Source organism: Calonectris borealis, chromosome Z (genome assembly GCF_964195595.1).
Source record: "Calonectris borealis chromosome Z, bCalBor7.hap1.2, whole genome shotgun sequence".
NCBI classification, from domain to species: Eukaryota; Metazoa; Chordata; class Aves; order Procellariiformes; family Procellariidae; genus Calonectris; species Calonectris borealis.
Window position 1 is genome coordinate 6,180,405 of NC_134352.1, and position 19,771 is coordinate 6,200,175.

The following is a 19,771-nucleotide window of genomic DNA, read 5'->3' on the forward strand; positions in this document are numbered from 1 at the left end:
TGAGATTCAGCTATCCTATTTTATTTAGATATGTACCTAAGTGCAGAATGGTCCCACTGAAACAACCATCAGAGTAAAAACAGAATCCAGTTTTGAAATGCTAATGCTGGTATTCATCCCAATAATTAAGTTTAAGAATATTATTCAAATAGCAGTCTGAAAAAAATTGTTACTGGAATGAACATTCTTTGTATAATTGGACCATTTTGTTTAACCAGTTTTAATGCACAGTCACTAGTACTTTTAATTATTTGTTGCAGTTGAGCTTGCAGCTAATACAGATTTTGAGCGTCTGTAAAATTTAATAACAGAACTTCTAACTAACTTTCATGTTGTGTTTGTGTAGTCATCCTCTCAGCCACTGGTACCTTGAGAAATTACAATATGCTTGATTGACTTAGTTTGTAGTTTGTTTATTTACTTTTGATTCTGTTGTTCTTAAGATTTAAATACTCAGTTTGTTTTTTGTGGAATAGGCTGTCATGTTGTTATTGAACTAATGATGTATCTGATTAGTTCAACTCAAAAACAATAGGGTGGTATTTTCCCTTCTTTCTTTCATTGTCTTGAAATCCTCTAGTGATACAAACACATTTTACTTAAATTCAGTAATTATACAGTAAAAGAACATGTTATTGTAAAATTTAAAAGCTTGATGTTATCTTTACATATATACACCTCAAAATGGATTAATCTAGTTTCAAAATACACATCTAGACACTAAATGAGTTACAAAAGGGAAGGGTTAGCCTGTTAAATACCCTGTTTAGGTCATTTTAGATTAGGCATTTCATAACGTACTGTTCTTGTAATGTAACCTTCTTTAGTGTTTATTTGAACACCAAGCTATATAAATAAAAATCACCTATTTACCTCAGGAAACTTTAGTTAGAGACAAGATAGTTGGCTGGTGCTTCAGACAGTAATTCATTATTTTGTATCGATTGGATTTGACAGCCCCCAAAAGGACACCTTGCTACTTTGCAATTAGAAATAACTGATGTGTCCAGTGTTAATTGTCACATTCAGTTGCATATAGAACACTGTACTGAATTAACCAAGGTTTATAGTTGGTCTCAAATGCAGTTGGTGTCTGCTGACAAGGTCTCTGCTATGTCTGACGAGGTTTCACTAAAAAGAGGAAAGATCTTCCTGCTCCTGTCCTAATTTCTCCCAGCATAATACATGGAGTGATATTGAAGGCAAAGAAGTCAATTTACCAAGCATGGCACTGTTCTGTGAGAAAAAGTTTGAAATCTTTATCCGTGCCCAGTGCAAGCTCTGAAGCTGTCAGGGTGGATCACTGCCTGCCATGGCTGCAGGAGCGTTGTTTGTATGGAACTGATTCTGCAAGAAATCAAACAGAAGAAGCTTCCATTTCAACGGGTAGAAGAGACTCCTTAAAACAGAAAAAACAAAAGTGTGGATACCTGTATTTAGTCTCTTAAGAGGGTCTCTATATCACATTTATGGAAAGTCTTCTCAGACTTCTAGGTGCTTTTAGAGTATCCAAGTGAGAAACACTTGATTGCTGCCTTTCCTGTCATTGAAAACTTTGCAAGACTGTGAGAAGACCGTTTTTATGATGCATGTCTATATAAAACATACTGACTGCAAGGAGAGAAAGAACTAGGTCACTGATGTACTTTTAAAATACAGTTTTACTGTGAATATGTCTGTTTCTTTCTTTTGAATGTATAGGTAATAGATAGTCTACAGTCAAAGGTGCTTTCTGATGGTAACTTAAGGCAATTTAATGGTTATCTATCGCCAAAAGGGAAAGGCTCTCATATGAAGATATGGATGTTTATTGATTTCCTCAGACAATAAACAGCTGGATTGGAGAGTCAAACGGGCAACTGCCCCTCCCCCCCCAATCCTACCAGAAAAACCAAACCAAACCAAACCAAACCCAACCCCAAAACTGCCATTTTTGCTCCCTAACTACTTAACTTCAGGATCATTAAATCATTCCTGCCAGCACAAAGTTGGGAAGAAACTGAAGGGAACGGAAAGGGTGGAGGATGGAGAGATGGGAAAAAGATGTGGACTATGCCTCTCATTAACTGCTAACCAGCAACTGGCTTAGCAATGTCATCAGGCAACAGTCTTCATTAGCTAACCAGATAACTGGGTCCTGCAGTCAATTTTTTAGAAGGCTTTACCTTAAGAACAGCAACAGCTAGCTCTGGCAGTGAATTTGACTGCAGAGCAGTTAATGAAACGCCTCTGTTCAGCACTGCTATTACAGTATTGGGCTACTAGCTAAATAAGAAAGAAAGGTTAAGAGTATAATGTTATAAATGCAAGCTAAGATCTTAACTCATTTTAGCTTAGCTCTCAACTAAGATGAAACATCTATTACTGAAGTTGATCAAACTATTTAGAATAAACAATTTTTTTCATGATGTTTTATTGCTCATATATTAAGAAAATGTAAATAATATAACAATTAGCACTGTTTGCATTTCTTCATCTCTCTTTTTCTCTCTCTCCCTTCCTTCCCCTTCCCCTTCTTCTTCCTCTACCCCTTCCCCTTCCCTATTCCCCCCTTCCTTTTTGCACAGCCTCAATTGAAGAGGAACCAACTTCAGCAGGTATGAATAATTTATAATTACACCAGCATCATGGTAACCATTGCTTGAGAGCTACCTTTTTCTCTAAATTGTTTTAACCAGGTTTATCTTGTACGTAACACATGCTAAATAGCCATATCAGTATTGGGTTCTTTTCTGTCTGCTCCCCTTCCTTTCCCTTTTTTCCCCTTTCTGCCTTTTTTCCCCTCAGTTTGGAGTCAGTAGGAGATGTACTCCTTCAGTAGTGGTTCAAAATCTTACCTGCCACAGTTCCTTCCTTTTTGCTTCTTCCTTGATTAAGCTGGCACATTGGGCTTCACACAACAAACCAGGTCAAAAGTTAAAAAAAATCAGTGTCTGTGCTAGTTTGTTATCTGCCTGTGGGCTGGTGAAGCTCAATCATCTGTATGACCCCCAGAACTGGTGTCCTTAAAGACAGCCTGGGAACAAGCAGTGAGGGGAGGGAAGGACAGCGGGTGCAGAAGCATCCTGCTCAAAGAAAACATTCTACAAACTATGACCTGGATATCTGCTCAACTTTTATTTCCATTGACAGGCTGCCAAGTAGTGAGAACGGTTAACAACACAGTCATAAAAATTAGTTTGGGAGCTCCCCAAGAGACACAAACACGTAGTGTTTATTCTGTTGCGAAGATTAACTATTTCTAATTAATTGGCAATCCATTAACTTGGGAGTATTTAAAGAAAAAGACGACGACGTACCAAAGAAGAATGCCACTAAACAGCTTAACATATTTGAAATGGCATTGAGTTGTATAAACTCAGTGAGCTAAAACATCAAATGAATAGGGAGTCACTTTATAGTGGCTTGTTAAAAGAAGTAAAGGTCCCCAGAGGACCAAAGGAGAAAAGGTAAGGAAAGTGAATGAAGAAAGGAAGATGGCAAGGAAGGATTGAACACTGTTTACAACACTAACCTACAACTTGGGAGCAATATAAGTAATTAGAGTACGGTGGAGAATAATAAACGAAAGGACGGAGAATAAAGCCAAGAGTAGAATGTGAGAGAGGGAGAACAGCTAAGACTAGCACTGAATAGAGAAAGAAGCAAAAGGGAACTTTTAACATGAAGATAGTAGTGGAATGGAAAGAAAGCATGACTGAGATGAGAAAAATCACTGTGAAACAGAGAAAGGAAGAGTTTGGGAAAGAACTGTAGGGTACTAACACACCCCTGAGGAGTATATGTTATAATTATTAAGCATCAGCCTTCAACTATCTGTTTCTTGAGAGATGTCAGTCTTGAAATTTTCATGGAAAATATCTTAATAGAAACGTATTGCAGATGTTAAATAGAAGTGTCAGTTACAAAAGGAGATTTTTTTACACAGGAAAGGAAAAAAAGCACCCTTTTTTCCCTTTATGGAATTGGTTTAAGTATGCACATTTTGTAGAGATAAAGGCATATATGCTGCGGTAATGTTCAAGACAATCTTGCTATGGCTGTGGCTTGTAAAACCATCATTCCTCTTGTGACCAGTGGAGCATCTCATGAAGATACAGCCTCCCTCTTTGCATTTTGAACATCACTGCTGTTTTTGTGAAAGTCCGTAAGCGTGAGCTGGACAAGGTAACCAGATACATCAGCTGAAAATGGGTAAAAGGAGAGAAGTGGAATTTATAGGACAGCCACACAGGCTCCACTACAGATCTCTGTTAGACCTACCAGCTGAAATTTCAACAGTTTCACAGAAGCCTACAGATTCTACATTCAGTTCCTCAGGAGCCGTTGCCTTTTGGAATGCCAGATGACATTGTTTGTTTGCTTTTGTATTCATTTAAATGGATTGTTTTTAATCACTTCTGACTAGTTTGTTTTACTCTGCCCTAGTATCACTGCTTTATTTCTCCACAAAATTCTTGTGTTCAACAAAGCTCAGCCAATAATTTTCAATGAATGTCTTTTGAGCATTGCTCCATCAATGAATATTCCTAAATGTTCATAATCTCCTTTAATTCACCCATTATCAATAACATCTTTTACACCAGTATTTATTCAAATATTTTCCCCTCAAGGCTTGATCAGATATGTTTCAAACTCAAATCATTTACTTGTGGCTGGCTGAATGAGCTGCACCTAATTTTTAGCCATTATTTTTATTGTTATAGTTCTTAGTGTTTCAGGGTTTGTTGGCATCTAAAAATAGGCCACAATTATTTATGCAGTAATAACTATACCAGTGTAATTTTTTGTATGAAAACTCTTAATGGAAAGACTGGTGACCTTTTCATGTTAGTTATTCCATGAGAGGATGCTGTTTGCAGTAAAAGTATACATGTGGGAGTTGCACTGATACAGCAATGCAGATAGATACTCCCACACAGACAAATCAACAGCTAGAATTAGACAAACATACAGCACCAAAATGTCTTTGTTCCTTGATTTGGACAGATAAACAAATGCCTCTGGCATAAATGGTACATGGTAGATTTACAATAGGAGACAAAACACATATTTGTAAACATTTGTGCAAATAAATCTCAACTGCTCAGAAATTATGTTACAAGGGAACGTGACTAAATACCTGCAAAAGAAGGTAAATTAATGTAACAGTAACACTTTCTGTTATTTTAGTCTAGTTCTAGGACATTGATACATCATGTGATTAGATTCTTTGGGAATTATTTTTGAAACAATTATTTTCTTGGGAAAAATTTTTATTATCTGAAACTTTTTCAAGAAATTAATTTGACTAAACTCCAGGCACAGGATGATTTTTTTTTTCCTATTCAAATGAAAATTTCCACCTTTGGGAAAACAATTGTAGTCTCTGCCTTGAGAAGCAAACTTTGGATCTTAAACTCTTCTACTAGATCTTAATAGAGTATAACCCATCTCTACATTTGCGTGAAATGTGACTATGATCAAAATAATCTATATTTAAGTATAGATACTATTTTTTAACGTGGTTTAACGTGGCAAGCAGCTAAACACCACACAGCTGTTCTCTCCTACAGTGAGATGGGGGAGAGAGTTGGGAAAAAAGCAAAACTCGTGGGTTGAGATAAAGACAATTTAATAGCACAGAAACAAAAGGGAAAATAATAATAATGATAAAAGAATATACAAAACAAGTCATGCACGATGCAGTTGCTCACCACTGGCTGACCGATGCCCAGCCAGTTCCCAAGCAGCAGCTGCACCCCCCCAGCCAACTCCCCCCAGTTTTTTGTTCAGCATGACGTCATATGGGATGGAATACCCCATCGATCAGTTTGGGTTGGCTGTCCTGGCTGTGTCCCCTCCCAGCTTCTTGTGCACCTCCATCCTCCTCGCTGGCAGGGCAGTATGAGAAGCTGAAAAGTCCTTGACTCTGTGCAAGCACTGCTCAGCAACAACTAAAAGGTCAGTGTGTTATCAACATTATTCTCATCCTAAATCCAAAACACAGCACTACACCAGCAACTAGGAAAAAAATTAGCTCTATCTCAGCCGAAACCAGGACATTTAGAAATTCCTTAAGATGAAACAATTTTCTGCACAGGTGTACATAATTTGTTTTGGATCTTCCTCAGCAAAGCAGTGAAGTACGTAGTTAGTATTTGAATGTTAGTGCATAGTTGACCTGTTGTCTTTCTGAGCATGTGTTTAAGCATGTGTTTGCTAGATTGGAGCATAAATTAGGTGCAGTGAAAGTGCAACCTAGAAGTGCAATATAAATTTTAAAAATAAAGTGCACTCCTGGAGAAGTCAATATCAAAACCAGACTGTTGCATTAAAAGCAGGAAAGAAGTTTTAAATTTAGTGATGAAGGGCATGCATGTGAAAATGAAGTTATTTTTAAACTTTTGTTATAAAGATATTACTTGTTCTAGCTTTTCCAGAGGAAAATCTATGAATAAAATGCAATTGTTCTTCACCTAACATTAATTTTTATCCTAAAAATTAATAAGCAATACTAGCTCTTCAGATGCTTTATAATTTATGGTTTCTATTGATCTTGCTTTAAGATGTGACCAGATGTTGTTTTGAAAGTAACAGATTAGTGCATTCTTATGGGATTCTTTTAATACAACTTATTTCTCAGATTGTATTGATATTTACATAGCTGTGTGTTCTGCTTAAAACAGATACCTCTTTCTCAGACTGGGAAGGCAGTCATGCAGTTTGAAAGATGCAGGGGTGCTGAAAATAGATAGAAACTGCATCCAAAGCCTCATGCAGTCACCTGGAGCCTTTCATAGTAATTTCAGTGGGATGTGCCTTGTATGGGCAGAAAGCAAGTTCTACCAGCTACCAGATTTTGCTCTTTTCCAAAAAAAGCAGCAAGTTTCTTCCAGTTTGTGACATTTATCTTGGTGGAGTGTAATTAACCTCCTGATTCTAGTGCTGATATGGTAGTATTGGGGAAGAGGTACGCACACACTTCCAGCTGCAAGGCCCAGAAATCATCACTTAGCATTCAAAATCATTAGAAGTATCTTATGATTGTCTTCTGAAGACTCTGAGCTAAGAGACTGCATTTAGTGTAACAGTTGCAGGGGAGGAAAGGTGAGAAGATTAATTGGAGGGCAACATAGTATTTTTTCAAACAATACCTTTACTTATTAAAAAATATTAGATATGATAAATTGCTGCTAATACATTAATTTTATGAAGATTATAAACATTATTTGAACATTTTATGAACATTATAAACTTTTAATAGAACTGTGATTGGGATCAAAACTAGAATTTCTTTTTCTGTTCAGTCAAAGGGCTAAAACAATACTATTTCCCATGCTCTGCTCTTTGAGATGGAATCTAGCTTCTCTGACAACGCCCTCCGTGAGTAATCTCATACAAGTGAGGTTACTAAAATTTTACTCTGATTGTTGTAACCAGTAGGTTGAAGATTAATAATCCTGAAATAATAAATGCCCTGTGAGTATCTCTCTGTAGAAATCGTATTTCACAGGGTTTCCTTCAGTTTCAGAATGCTTCAGTCTAATCAACTGTAATTATAACTTATTAAACATATTTCATCTAAGACAAAACATACTTATTTTTTGCATGCTTGCTAAACCAAGGAGTTTTCCATTCCAGTTAAATACCTGTGATTTTATGTTGTAGACATCTAAACACTGTCTTTTGAGCCTCTTCTGCATATCTGTTCATTTATTTTGAGTTTCAGATCAATTAAATAGTTTTACCAGAAGCTCATGCATCCTGTGAAAGCAAGCTGGGAAAATCTCAGGGCAGTTCTCTTGGAGATTTGTTTCCGTGTTTCTTTTCCCAACTACACACGTGGCATGAGTCTTTTAAAGCTGTTTGTTGAACTAGGAGGAGGTTGCTTTGCTGAAAATTGTTTTTAAGCCTAATGTATCAGCTTCTGTTGGATGTCCTGCTGTTTGAAGCTTTGCATCTCAAAAGTGTTTCCCCAAGGTTTTATGTATTCCCCCTCTCTCCTCAATAAGTCTGGAATCCTTTTTAAAGATATCAAAGAGTAACTCTTCCAAGACACAATGAGACAGAGTACAGCATAACATGCGGCACTTTCTACACTGGCCTTTACACTGTGACTTTGACTGGAATAATAAATACCTGCCCTTTGAGATCATCACTTAACTGAAGCCATTCCTTGCTTTGTCACTGATTTTTTTTTAAGCCTAGTGTTTTAGGTAACTGGCATGTGTGTCTTTGTATTCCATCTATATACAATATGCAAATGTATTTAGAATTTCATGACAATAAAAGCTCTTTTACAGTTTGAGTTTAATATTGTTCTAATGAAATTTAGGTGTTGAAGAGATAGTAGACAATATATGACAGAAATTTGTTCATCAAAGACATTAGTAAAAAGTAATCCCTACAACAACCTTGTGGCACAGTATGTACATGTATTTACAGCTGCATTGTATATCTGTGTGCAACTACTACAAGCAGTCTGTTTTTCCCCATGGAAGATAATATTACTCTTTTACAATTCCATGTGATGTTTAATCTTTCCCTCCTTACTTAGAATTTCAGCTTCTAGAAGAGTTATTTTAGCATTTTTTCCTAAAGAAGTTAAAAAAAAGGAAAAAAAAATCAGTTTTGAGAAACAACAAAAGTTGAAAACTCCATATAAAATGGAGAAGGGGACTTCTATTGGGAAGTCTCTAGAATTAAGTCTAATTCAGAGAAAGAAATGAAAGGATTAGAATGGAAAAGCACAATAGCAGAAGTTCCAGGAAGAAAGTTGTACTAGAGATAGCACGTAAGAGTTATCAAAAAGCCATAAAAAATAGACATCTAAAAATCTTAAGATTTGCCCATTATCCTTACTCTATGAGCATGGTGTTAAGCAATAACTGAAATCTAAATTGCTTCCGAGTTGTATATTTTGTTTTGTTTCTGTTAGGAAAACTCCAGGTTTCTCTGGCTATTAAAACTGGTGCTTGGTTTCTCCCCCAGATTTCTTGTTTTTAAGAAGCCTTTTAAAGCAGGTACCACAGTCTATTGCCATGGTGTTTGCCTTGGAACCGATGTGCAGAGTAAGAAACTATGGATCAGTCATTGTATTTGACTAAAAAAAAGGACTGAAAAAGATGAAAAATTAAAAATAGTTATAAATTATTTTAACCAATAGATATTTCAAACCTGACTTACTGGACATAGCCTAGATACTTCTTAAGAGAGACCCTATTAGTTTCCCTATTAGACATCCTCTGGACTTTTGTAGTAATAATGGAGTTCTGTTTTCTTTTCTACTCGTTTTTTCAATTTCCCTCTTTTATTCACATTAACATTTAGGTAAATTTGATTTAGACTGTTAGCATATTAGGAGGAAATAATGTTGCTTCCCTGAGCTCCACTACCTCCCAGGGATTGTCCCTGGACTCAGTGAGAGCCTTACTATGAAAGGGACAGTTGCTCATGGAGGTTTCGGACCCACAAGCCCTTCCTTGACATAGTGTCTCAGTGCTGACATGCTGACTCTGTTCTTGTGAGTAGGATGCTGAAATGGCAAAGCCAAGCCAGCACCTACTTTGTAGCTCATAATGTATGATAGAACGGAAATTATGTACTCACTCTCAGAAAGAGATGCCCATGTCATGGGCTGGGTTTCCCCTTATGGACCTCTAGAACTTGACAGGATAGAGACAATAAAGCAATGTATTTAATGTGCATCTGCCAAGCATAAGTGCTAAACATTACTAATGTGTAGATTTTAAAACCAGTATGCAATCTTGTATTAGCTATAAGTAGAATTTTTTGTCAATTTTCTGGTGAAATTATTGGTTCCTCAGAAACAAAATCGTTCATGGGACGGGGTGAGTTTAAAAAAAACAAAATGGAATTTGTATTGTAAAAATGTAAAACTGTGAGCCACATTTCTGGCAAAAAAAATAAGTGCTTTTTCTTGTTCTAAATATCCTTGCATTTAAAAATTTACTGAATTATCATTTTTCATAGATTTAAAACAGTAGACTTAAAATTATTAAAATCTCAGGTTTTCCCATGTCCCAGTTTATTTTTATTTTGAGGTAAATTCATAATATCAAATTTTTAAGATTTTGATTTTTCAAAGCTATTTATGGTGGAAGTTAGGAAGGTTCTACTCAGCAGCATCTTAGATAGCTTTAAATTAGATAGTTTAGAATAGTTTGATATTAAATAGTTTAAAAAGCAGGTGGCTTTAGATTGGACATAAGGACAAAATTTTTTACAATGAGACACTGGAACAGGTTGCCCAGAGAAGTTGTGGATGCCCCATCTCTGGCAGTGTTCAAGGTGAGGTTGGATGGCTTTGAGCAACCTGGACTGGTGAAAGATGTCACTGCCCATGGCAGGAGGGGTTTGACTAGATGACCTTTAAAGGTCTGTTCCAAACTAAACCAATCTATGATTCTATGATTCAAATATTATATAGGTCTTTTGCTTGAACAGAAGAATATTGTAATTGATTTTTTATTGTCTTTCCTTCCTTCCTGTCAGCAAATGCTTTTACCGTTCAGTGCTGCACTGTTCGTCAAAGAGTAGAAGAGATCTAGTTGGTTAAAGTGCTGGCAAGATGTCATTGATTCTCAGAGAACTACATTATGAGTTCAAGTGAAAAACATCTGAGATCTTACCGAGATTAATATTTACATAGGAATTATACTTATGTCCTTATATGCTAACTATACTGCATGTTAGCCTTAAAAATACTTAACTGATTGTGGGTATGAAATTGGATTTCGCAAAGGGTATCTCTTCTTCCTGAAAATAATGCCCTAATGGCCTTCTATTGATTGCAAGAAGTTGCAATTGTAACTCCTTTGATCATTATCAGGAAAGACAAAACAAAATAAACAGACATCCCTAGCTTACTGAAATTAAACTTTCCAAAAAGTTAATGAGATATTTAATCTGCTTACCCTCGCACCCTCAAACCTCAAAGATGCATCTGGTCTAGTCTCAAGGACTTCAACTTACTGCCCACTGTACAGCAGCGTCCAAAGTGGTGTAGTTTTGTGACAGCACGCTCTTAGGCTGTCTTTTGGGGCACAATTTTTGCTGTGGTATGCAAAACTGTTCTGTTGCATACATTTCAAAGAGGAAAAGCATCTTTCCGTATTATTTTAAGGGAAAGGATTTGCTCTTCCCCCAGGGTCTGTAACAGAGATTTATTCTCTTGCTTAACTTGGTGTACGCATTTGTAACAATTCCTTTTCTTTTTCTTCTTGAAGTGCATATTTTATTTTTCAGTGCCTGAAGCTAACTTGTTAATTACTTTTCCATATATTCCAGTCAAAATATAGACTAAATCAGAACATTATAGAAAGGTCATATTGAACCCTATTCTGATGGAAATGAGGCTTATGCAGTAAAAATAGCTCTAGATGCCAGGTGGCACTGAAGGCTATTACGATAGGCTGTCACATTTAAAAGCTGGAAATCTTGCTTAGGTCAGGAATGGAATGTAATTAGTATTTTCAGCCTATCCCTTAGTGAATGTTTGTCCACATATCATAAAAATAACTCAGTTCGGCAAAATCGCTCCCTTCTTTGCGGGACAAAAAGGGTGCTAGGAGGTTGAGATTAGCCTGCAGTGCTGGGCAGCTGTCTGAGAAACTCATACATGGACATTTTTCCATAATCTGCATAGTTTAGAGAGTGATAATTGTGGTGAATATACAACATTCATCCCAGTATACAAATACAAGTGGAAAATCATATAGTCTCCCCTAAAGTAGCTATTGCTTTATGGCAGGAACATTTTCCTTTGGTTCCTTCTCACTTTCTCACCTGAACTTTGTGATAGAAGTTTTCCATGCCAGGCTGAACTCAGCTCAAATCGTTTCCCTATTTCTTATAATGAGGTTAAGGAAAAAAGATGTTCTGCTGCCCATTTGGATTCTCAAAGCTGTTCTACTGAGAAACCTTTCTGCTCCGATACTTTGGAGCTGGGACATGCAATTTCACAGTGCCGTGTCAGAGATTGCTTTTATTACTGCTATGGAAAAGTCCAGAGAGTCATCCAAGGAGGTAGACTTAGTTCACGCTCAATTAGCAGAGACAACTCCTTACCTAACAGAGTTGAGAAGTCTGTTACAGGGAAACCAGCAGTGCATACTGCTGCCTGAAGGTGGGTGAAATCAAGTCTGCCATACCAGCTACCCATGCATCTCTGTAGCAAGGAGCAGGGAGCAGAACAGATGGAGATCTTACCCTGGAAGGGAAACGCAACACCTTTGTCTCAGGCTCCAGCAATGCCAGCACTGTCTACTGGTACCAGGTCTGTGTTGATAGGGTAGCTTTACTTAAGTGCTTTTCTATCTGGAAAGCAGTATTGCCCAAGAAGAGGCTTTGCAGGTGTCCAGACCTTGCTTGGACAGATACAAAGAACAGAACTAGCAGTTAAGACAGGGTCATGTGAATAAAATTGTCAAAGATTATTATTATTTATTGATTGCTTCATCCTCTGAAGATGGAGCAAGAACAAACAAGAAGAAGAACAAACTAGTGTTCTTGTTGGTCCAGGGATCTCAGTGTACTCTCTTGCTCCTTGAGTTCTCTGTACTTCCAAGAAGTGGAGCTGAAGCGCAGGAGAGAATATGGCAAAAGGCTAACCGTGGCAGAGAACAGATGACAAAATCCTCTCTTGTTAGAATGGACAGATTTTCATCTGAGAAGTGGTGGAAAATGAGACGAGAAATTGCTGAGGAAGAAGGGAGTTGACAGGCAAAGAAATTAGATTAATGAGTTGCAAATGGGCCCAGAGTGAGTGGATCTGAATACGTGCAAACAAAGGGAAAGACTGCAGTGGGATGATCTGTGTTAGGTTGGCTGCTCTTGGAAGAGTTGTTTCCTTCATGCAGCCCATTTATTTCTGATTCCTTCTTCCAACCTACTCATGCTTTCTTGCTCTCTCTGTTATGCTTGTGCTAGCAATTGTACAACTACATGTTGAGCTGCATCAGGTGGCTGTTCCAGCTGAAAGTAGCCTCTTCCCTAATGCAATCTCCTTGATAGAGTTAGCGTTCATTTGGTTCGGCTCCTTGATCTGACTTGCCATGTAGTGGCATGTGTGCTCTCAGTGGGAAGGGGAATTTGCTGGAAACATTACACTAGCGAAAGCTAGAGTGAAGAAGAAAAAAAACAGTCATCTTTGGTGAGATACTGTAATTAAATTGGATTAAAGCAGTCAGAGATTCCCATCCAGGCATTAGATGCGTGGAAAGAGGGAAAAAAGCCAAATAACAATGAAAGCAAAATAAACAGGAGCAATGATTGGTTGAGGATTTGGAAGCAGGTCCTGATGAAAAGGACTCTGTTTAAAAATAGCATCCCAAAGAGGCTTATTTTGTGCTTATTTTGGTTTTAAACTGTCTTACGACCATCTTTAAAGCATTGGATAGACTGTGAAAACATAAGAGTACTAAGGAAGGAATTTTACTCATTTCTGTTCATGCAAATTTAAGTGGTTTTTAGTTACTAAGGCTTTGTATTACGCATTCATTCAGGAGGATAAAGAAGTATTGGATAATGACTCATTTGCAGAATGGCTGGTCCTGTAGAAAGATAATACAAGATAGCAAAGTTAAGGCCTATAAAGTAAGTGTTCTTAAAGGTACTAAGTATATTTTGCATGGACAATGAACCAGTAACTTCCATGATAGACACTGCAACCCAAATAATATTCATTAGTGTAAGGTTTTAGTGGTGTCAGATATATTATGAGTTCTTGCATACATATGAATTTGAAATCCTCACTGTTGGCAGTTGTGCATTTGGCAGTGAATTGTGCCAAGACTGTTTGGGCAGTAGTCTTCTGTTTGGACAGCAGTGCAGCAACAGCATGGCTAGATGTCATCTCATCCTGATTTCCTCTTCAGGAGTGAAGAGTCCAATCTAGGTCTGTCTTTGCAGTCAAAGAAAAGAAACACAAACCTGTAGAGGGCAAGTCATCCCGGTAAGTTAGGTATTTAAAACAAAGAAAGCAGTTATTCCGCATTTTCTCTATTTACTCCAGAAGGAGCGTACATGGTTAATGTCAATTGGGGAGAAACTCTGAATTTAAGTAAAACCCTTTTCCTGGTTTCTACAAGAAGGACCCACAAGTGGATCTTGAATTTGTGTGGCCCAGTATCACGGTGTGTATGCACATATGAGTATGCAGACATTTATGATTTTTCTCCTGAGGTTTTTAGGACCTCACTTTTTGTAAAGCTGTTGATCTGTTATGTTTTTCATTTGTTTTTCCTCATACTCATTTATGGTATCTCCTTCAAGGACATATATTTAACACATGGAATGTTCTGTGCTTCAAAGATTTTGAGCCTACAAAAAGCTGCATCCATGTATAACTGTACTGACACAAGCTTCTAAAGATCAGGCTGCAAATAATTATAGTTCTCTTCTCTAAAATAAATAAGAGTGGCTGTGATGTGATTCCCTGAAATCTGATGATCTTTGAGGTGGAAGTTGTACACTCTTGGTGCTGACTACCTCAGCACAACATCTGTAGATTCTGAGCAAAGTTAACCAGTGTGAATCTTGAAAGTACCCTGAACCATTGATATGATTGTAGTGCTCCAGTGTCATGTCGGAGGAAGGGTACCAGGAAAGCCTTAATTTGAAAATATTATAAAATCAATAGAGAAAGAAACAATAGAAATATTAATCAGATTACAAAGGAATGGAGAGGTATAAGTATTGCAAGCTCATACTGTGTACTGTTCAGTCCTAGGGTTGTTGGGTGCAATAAGCAAGAGAAGGAAGAGAAGCAAAAAATAGTATTTTAAGATTAAAACCAAGAACACATTGCCCCTGTATGTTATTATTAGTGCTCCCCATGTTATGATGTTTAACAGCAGGATGAATGGGAAATATCCCTCTCTAATAACTCTCCTGGGAATGTCTCTATAGCATTAATCTCTACAATTTACCAAGTTGGCTGATATGCTGAAACAGACCAGGAAAACCTTTAATAAGTTCAGTCATGTATCTTGTGTGTTCGTTGTTCTAGTAACTTTTCTTGTCACTTCATATCTCTTGTTCTTAAATATTTATCCGTAACTCTTGTTTAGTAAAAGACAAGCAAAGGAACAATCTGATTCTTGGTAATCTGTGCCGATTCTCGGTAATCTTGCACAACAAAAGAAGGGTTAATTCTTACAGCTAGAATCCTTGTCCTACCTTTTCAGTAATTCATATCCTATTATGTAAGGGTGTTAAAGAACTTACAGATGTGCCTGAGCGTAAGCAGGTCGGATAGCTTATAAAGCAACTAAGGAGGAAGTGCCAAGGAAAGCTTGCAAAGTAGCAGAAAGCATGGATGAACTGAGAGAATATGGCACTTCTGTTAAATTCAAGCTCCTTTGCGACCGATTTTATAATCAGAGAAAGATACGATGTTTAGGATGATTGTTTTCTGATGTAGGTACGTAGGTTGCAGGAAGGCTATAACAAGGAAAGGCTTGTAGATACAGGGAGCATATTTTAGTGAACCAGCTGATAGGTGAAATGGACAGGCATTCAGACACGTGAGTTTTTCTTCATGTCTGAAACAGCAGTATTTTGTCAATCATGATCATGGATATGCATAACACCATTACATTGGTGTGGATTTGTAGTGCATCAAAGCCCAGGAAGTGTTAAAACTGACGGATAATGGAATTATCTGCAAATGGAATTAAGTGCCCTGGAGGACCAAGAGCAGGGTTTAAAATAGAGCTGAGGTGGGTTGTTTTCTTCCATCTGGTCTTTCTTATTATGAATCTCTGCCTCATCAGCTACTGATTTGATGCCCAGTTCCCATCCAAATGAGTTTCTTCCTGCATTGCACTGTGTTTGCTGTTCTTCTGCCTGCTACTAATCCTCCCAAAACCCCTACCAAGTAAAAAACCCTGCTATCCCAAACTTTCCTCACTCTCGCTTCAGTCAGTACTGTTTGCCAGTAAGGGATCAGCTAGCTGGACTCTCTGAGTAGCTGAATCACTGAGGTGTTGAGAAGATCTTTAAGCCTATCCTAGCTTGAACGGGGAAAAAACTGTTGAAAGAAGATTCGGCATTTATGTTTTAATAAACAGTCACAGGTTGCCTGCCATTAACGTTGATCAAGACGAAACAGCCCTCTTTAAAACATATCATTGAAGCAACGTTTCAGGTGAAATCCAGATGTGGTTCATATCATAAAGAGAACATAAATTGCTTTAGGGGCATAGAAATATCAAGCAAAGGCTTAAGTGACTTCACTCAGAGAAGGATGTGGGGATTTCTGCACATATGCAGCAACTTCTTAGACCGTTTCTTGCAATAACAAATATCTGCCACTTCATTCACATCTACTAATTCTCATTGTTGCTCTTATAGATTGACTTTCCATATGCTAATGGCCATTTGCCAGAGTCAAGATCTCCCTTTTTTCTTTTGTCTTAGAAATTGAATACATTATTTTATTCTATATTCTTTTGAAGCCTTTACTACTGCAATTAAAATGCATTTCATTTTATCCCACTGTAAGTCTTTTAGAAAAACAGTATTTTACCTCCGAGCATGAATGTATATTATTAAGCTTAAAGAAAGAATGACATGTAGTATTCAGCTATCTTCTGCTGTATTGTATAATCTTACCTATACAATTGTAGTGTTTCAAAATACTATTTTGGAAACAACTATTTTTTTCTCTTTTTTTGCACTTACATAAAACTGTTGACTTCAGTAGCACTCCTTATGAGTGAATACTATGTGACTTCAAAATTCTGGTAAAAATATTTACATAAGATCCACAGTACTGTAAAGTAATAAACTGCCAGATGAAAATTGTCGGTATGACTGGAGATAAGTAAAAGAGTGGAAGCTTTCACAATCCAGTCCAGAAGTGTATATTCATTAGTTATTCAAGACACAACTTCCACTGGCTGCCATGGGAGTTCTGGTTGTATGACAACTGTTCTGATAAAAATAACAATTATGAAACTGTAACATGTTCCCATGAATGTCTAGTTGTCTATCACTAAAAAATGTTAAAATGAATTGTACCTTTATATACTTTAGAAGTTATTTGGATTGTGTCAAATAAGCTGAGAAAAGGCTTGGAATTCATGAAGTTTTATTGAAAGGGCTAGTTACAATGAAGAAGCCGTAGCCCAAGAACAAAAAGGTCTGGATATAGATTTATATGTTCAATTTGCCTGCAGTATCATATTTTAACATTTACTTGCAAAGCATGAATTACACTCTACAGCAATATTACAAGTCTTTGTTACAGTTATTCATTAATTTCATTAGTTTCAAGCTTTCTACAGTATTTCGTTCTGCTAAAACTGCAGAACAGTATTTATTTATTAATACACACTAAGGGAAAGGGTGACAGTATTTCAATATCTGATTCTTAATCTTTCTATATCGACCTGGAATTTCTCAATTTTCTTTTTTTAATCCAGCCTCCTAGATGAGGAAACCATTCTAATAATTTTCTCTGCAAAACATTAATACTGAGCATTTTTTGAAACAAAATACAAATCAATGATCCTGTCAGGTCGGCATTCTGCTTTAGCCTCTCTTGAGCAGGGGCAGAAGGTATAATGTAACGTATTTGTCATCAAGTCTTGTTTCTATCTAAACTTTTGGTACCAGAATACAGGCAGTATGTTGCAGTCTCTTAAGAAATTCCAAATAAAGAATTTGCTTCAAACTGTTTAAGTAATGTAACTAGTGATATCCTCGATGAAAGTACACATCACATTAGTAAAGTAGTGGGTTTGTTTTCATAGCATATCCTATTGGTCTTACTCCCTGTCATTCCCTGACTGCAGCAACCAAACGACCTTCTCTGTGCCTGACTCCGTCCCATCAACAGATGAGTAATATTATGGATTCCCTTTCAGGAACCACATCCAGCTATCGATTAGACTAGATTGGAAAAAGAATAGTAACATGCACTCAGGTCATCTGTCCTGAGGTGAGGGGAAGTTAATTGTATCTAGTTCATGCCCTCACCTTTTGCAGTCACTCAGATGAATACGGCCATCATTATGCCTGTGCACAGATCTGTGGCTCTTGCAAACCAGAGGAAATTTGGATGCGTCTGACAACCCATCCACAGCTGAGGGTGGACACCAGAAGAGAGACTTCCAGAGGAAGTCTGCCATGCCATTCCCTAAAGGAATATATTTGTGGTCTCGAGAGCGCTGCAGCTTATGCCCCAACCCTTGCAACAGGCTCTGCTGAAGGCAAAATTTACCTGTGCAGAGAACTGTTCTTGAATGACAATAATGACACCTGCCCTGTGTGTAATAACACAAAACGGATTTTTAGGTTAAAGCATTGTTTATCAGAAGAGTCTAATCTCCAGTATTGCTGTGCAGGAATTATTAAAATAGGTCAGTATTTTCATCCATGTACAACTAACTGGATGTGAATCGCATTGATCAAGAGCAATTAATTTGTATTTGTTCTGTGGATGTAGCTGGTGCAAAGGAAGCAGACATCCAGTGATTCTACTGTGTATCTTAAAAACTGAAGGCACATAACTGCAAACATGTGTTGTGATTTCAAATTGAGATGGTTATGCAGTGTGTGGTTTTCTGAGTTGGCAAGAGACCAATATGAAGCAGGAATGAGGTAAGAGGAGAAAAGAGAACGATGATCTAGCTAAGAAGGGAGTAAGAGTTTGAGAATATGACGGGATCTGGAAATCAAAAGGATTTAGAGAAGGGTACATGAAATGGAAAGGGTTTGATGACAGCTGGAAAAAAATGCAAAGAGGAAAGAATGTATTTCCTCTGTCCTACATCCTAGGGGAAATAAATGACTGGAGTGTAAGTCTTGTCTATTTCCCTTGGTTTCTGCTGTGGACAACTTTATGCCTTTTTGGACTATATATATTTCACATTTAGTAATTCTCTTTCATCACTTTTTAATAATATTTCATGTCCTGAGGATAACCACCCTCTGAGATTCTCTTCTGCTCCTCTTCCGTGTCATTAATGCGACACTAGTAATTAGGACCCATGCAAATATGAATAGCCTAAGTTTAGGCTGTTGCATTTTTTAGTTCCCACTGGAATGCTCAGCAAGAGGACTAGCTGGATTTTAATCTATTTGCTGTTACAATTAAGGTTCACATAATCTTTTCAGTTTTTTTTCCATTTTCCAGTTATTAGTGGAACACGGCAAAAAAGGATGAGAGGTCCTGATCACTGGCAGTTTAAAGTGCGGTGAAACAATGCAAACTGACATCTTCATATATGGTGACAAGAATTAGGATGATAAAAATAGCACTGTTGCACAGAAATCCCAATTGGCAATGAGGTTCTGCGTTAGGTACGAAACTATGTATAGTTTCCTTATTGCTGGGTATATTTTACTTAAGCAACAGACCAATGCAGTAAATACACAGATGGATTTGTTTTAACTACCCAACTAACTCCAATATTCTATTGGAGAATTTATTTTAATGTAGAACCTGAAGACATTAGTGTTGTCAGAACTGTACTTTTGAACTGAATCTTTCGAACATCCCAATCTATAATAATTCTCCGAATATTTTAACATAAAAAATTCTTCAAGTCTTTGCAGTCCTCCAGCAAAATTTTTACAGAATAAAAGATTCTCTGTGTTTTCAGAGGTTTTTCTGTTTGATGTGAACCAGAATCAACTGAAAAAGAGATTTGGAAAATATTTCTAAGTTGGAAGATTAATCTGGATTTAATGATGATGTAAAGTAAATCACAAAAAATGGAGTGTAGCAACCAAGCCCCCACACTTGGGTCAGCAAGGG

At 37.2% G+C, this 19,771-nt stretch overlaps 1 protein-coding gene across 2 annotated transcripts in view; it reads left to right on the forward strand.

The window, feature by feature from the left end:
• EDIL3 (EGF like repeats and discoidin domains 3) overlaps positions 1 to 19,771 on the forward strand; it is a 263,797-nt gene that overhangs the window by 98,582 nt on the left and 145,444 nt on the right. Inside the window, exon 3 of one of the 2 annotated variants that reach the window (XM_075136302.1) lies at positions 2,568 to 2,597. The exons of the other annotated variant lie outside the window; for it this stretch is intronic. Coding sequence (XP_074992403.1) covers positions 2,568 to 2,597 — 30 coding nt within the window. The remainder of the gene's footprint in view (positions 1 to 2,567; positions 2,598 to 19,771) is intronic. 2 annotated transcript variants of the gene reach the window in all.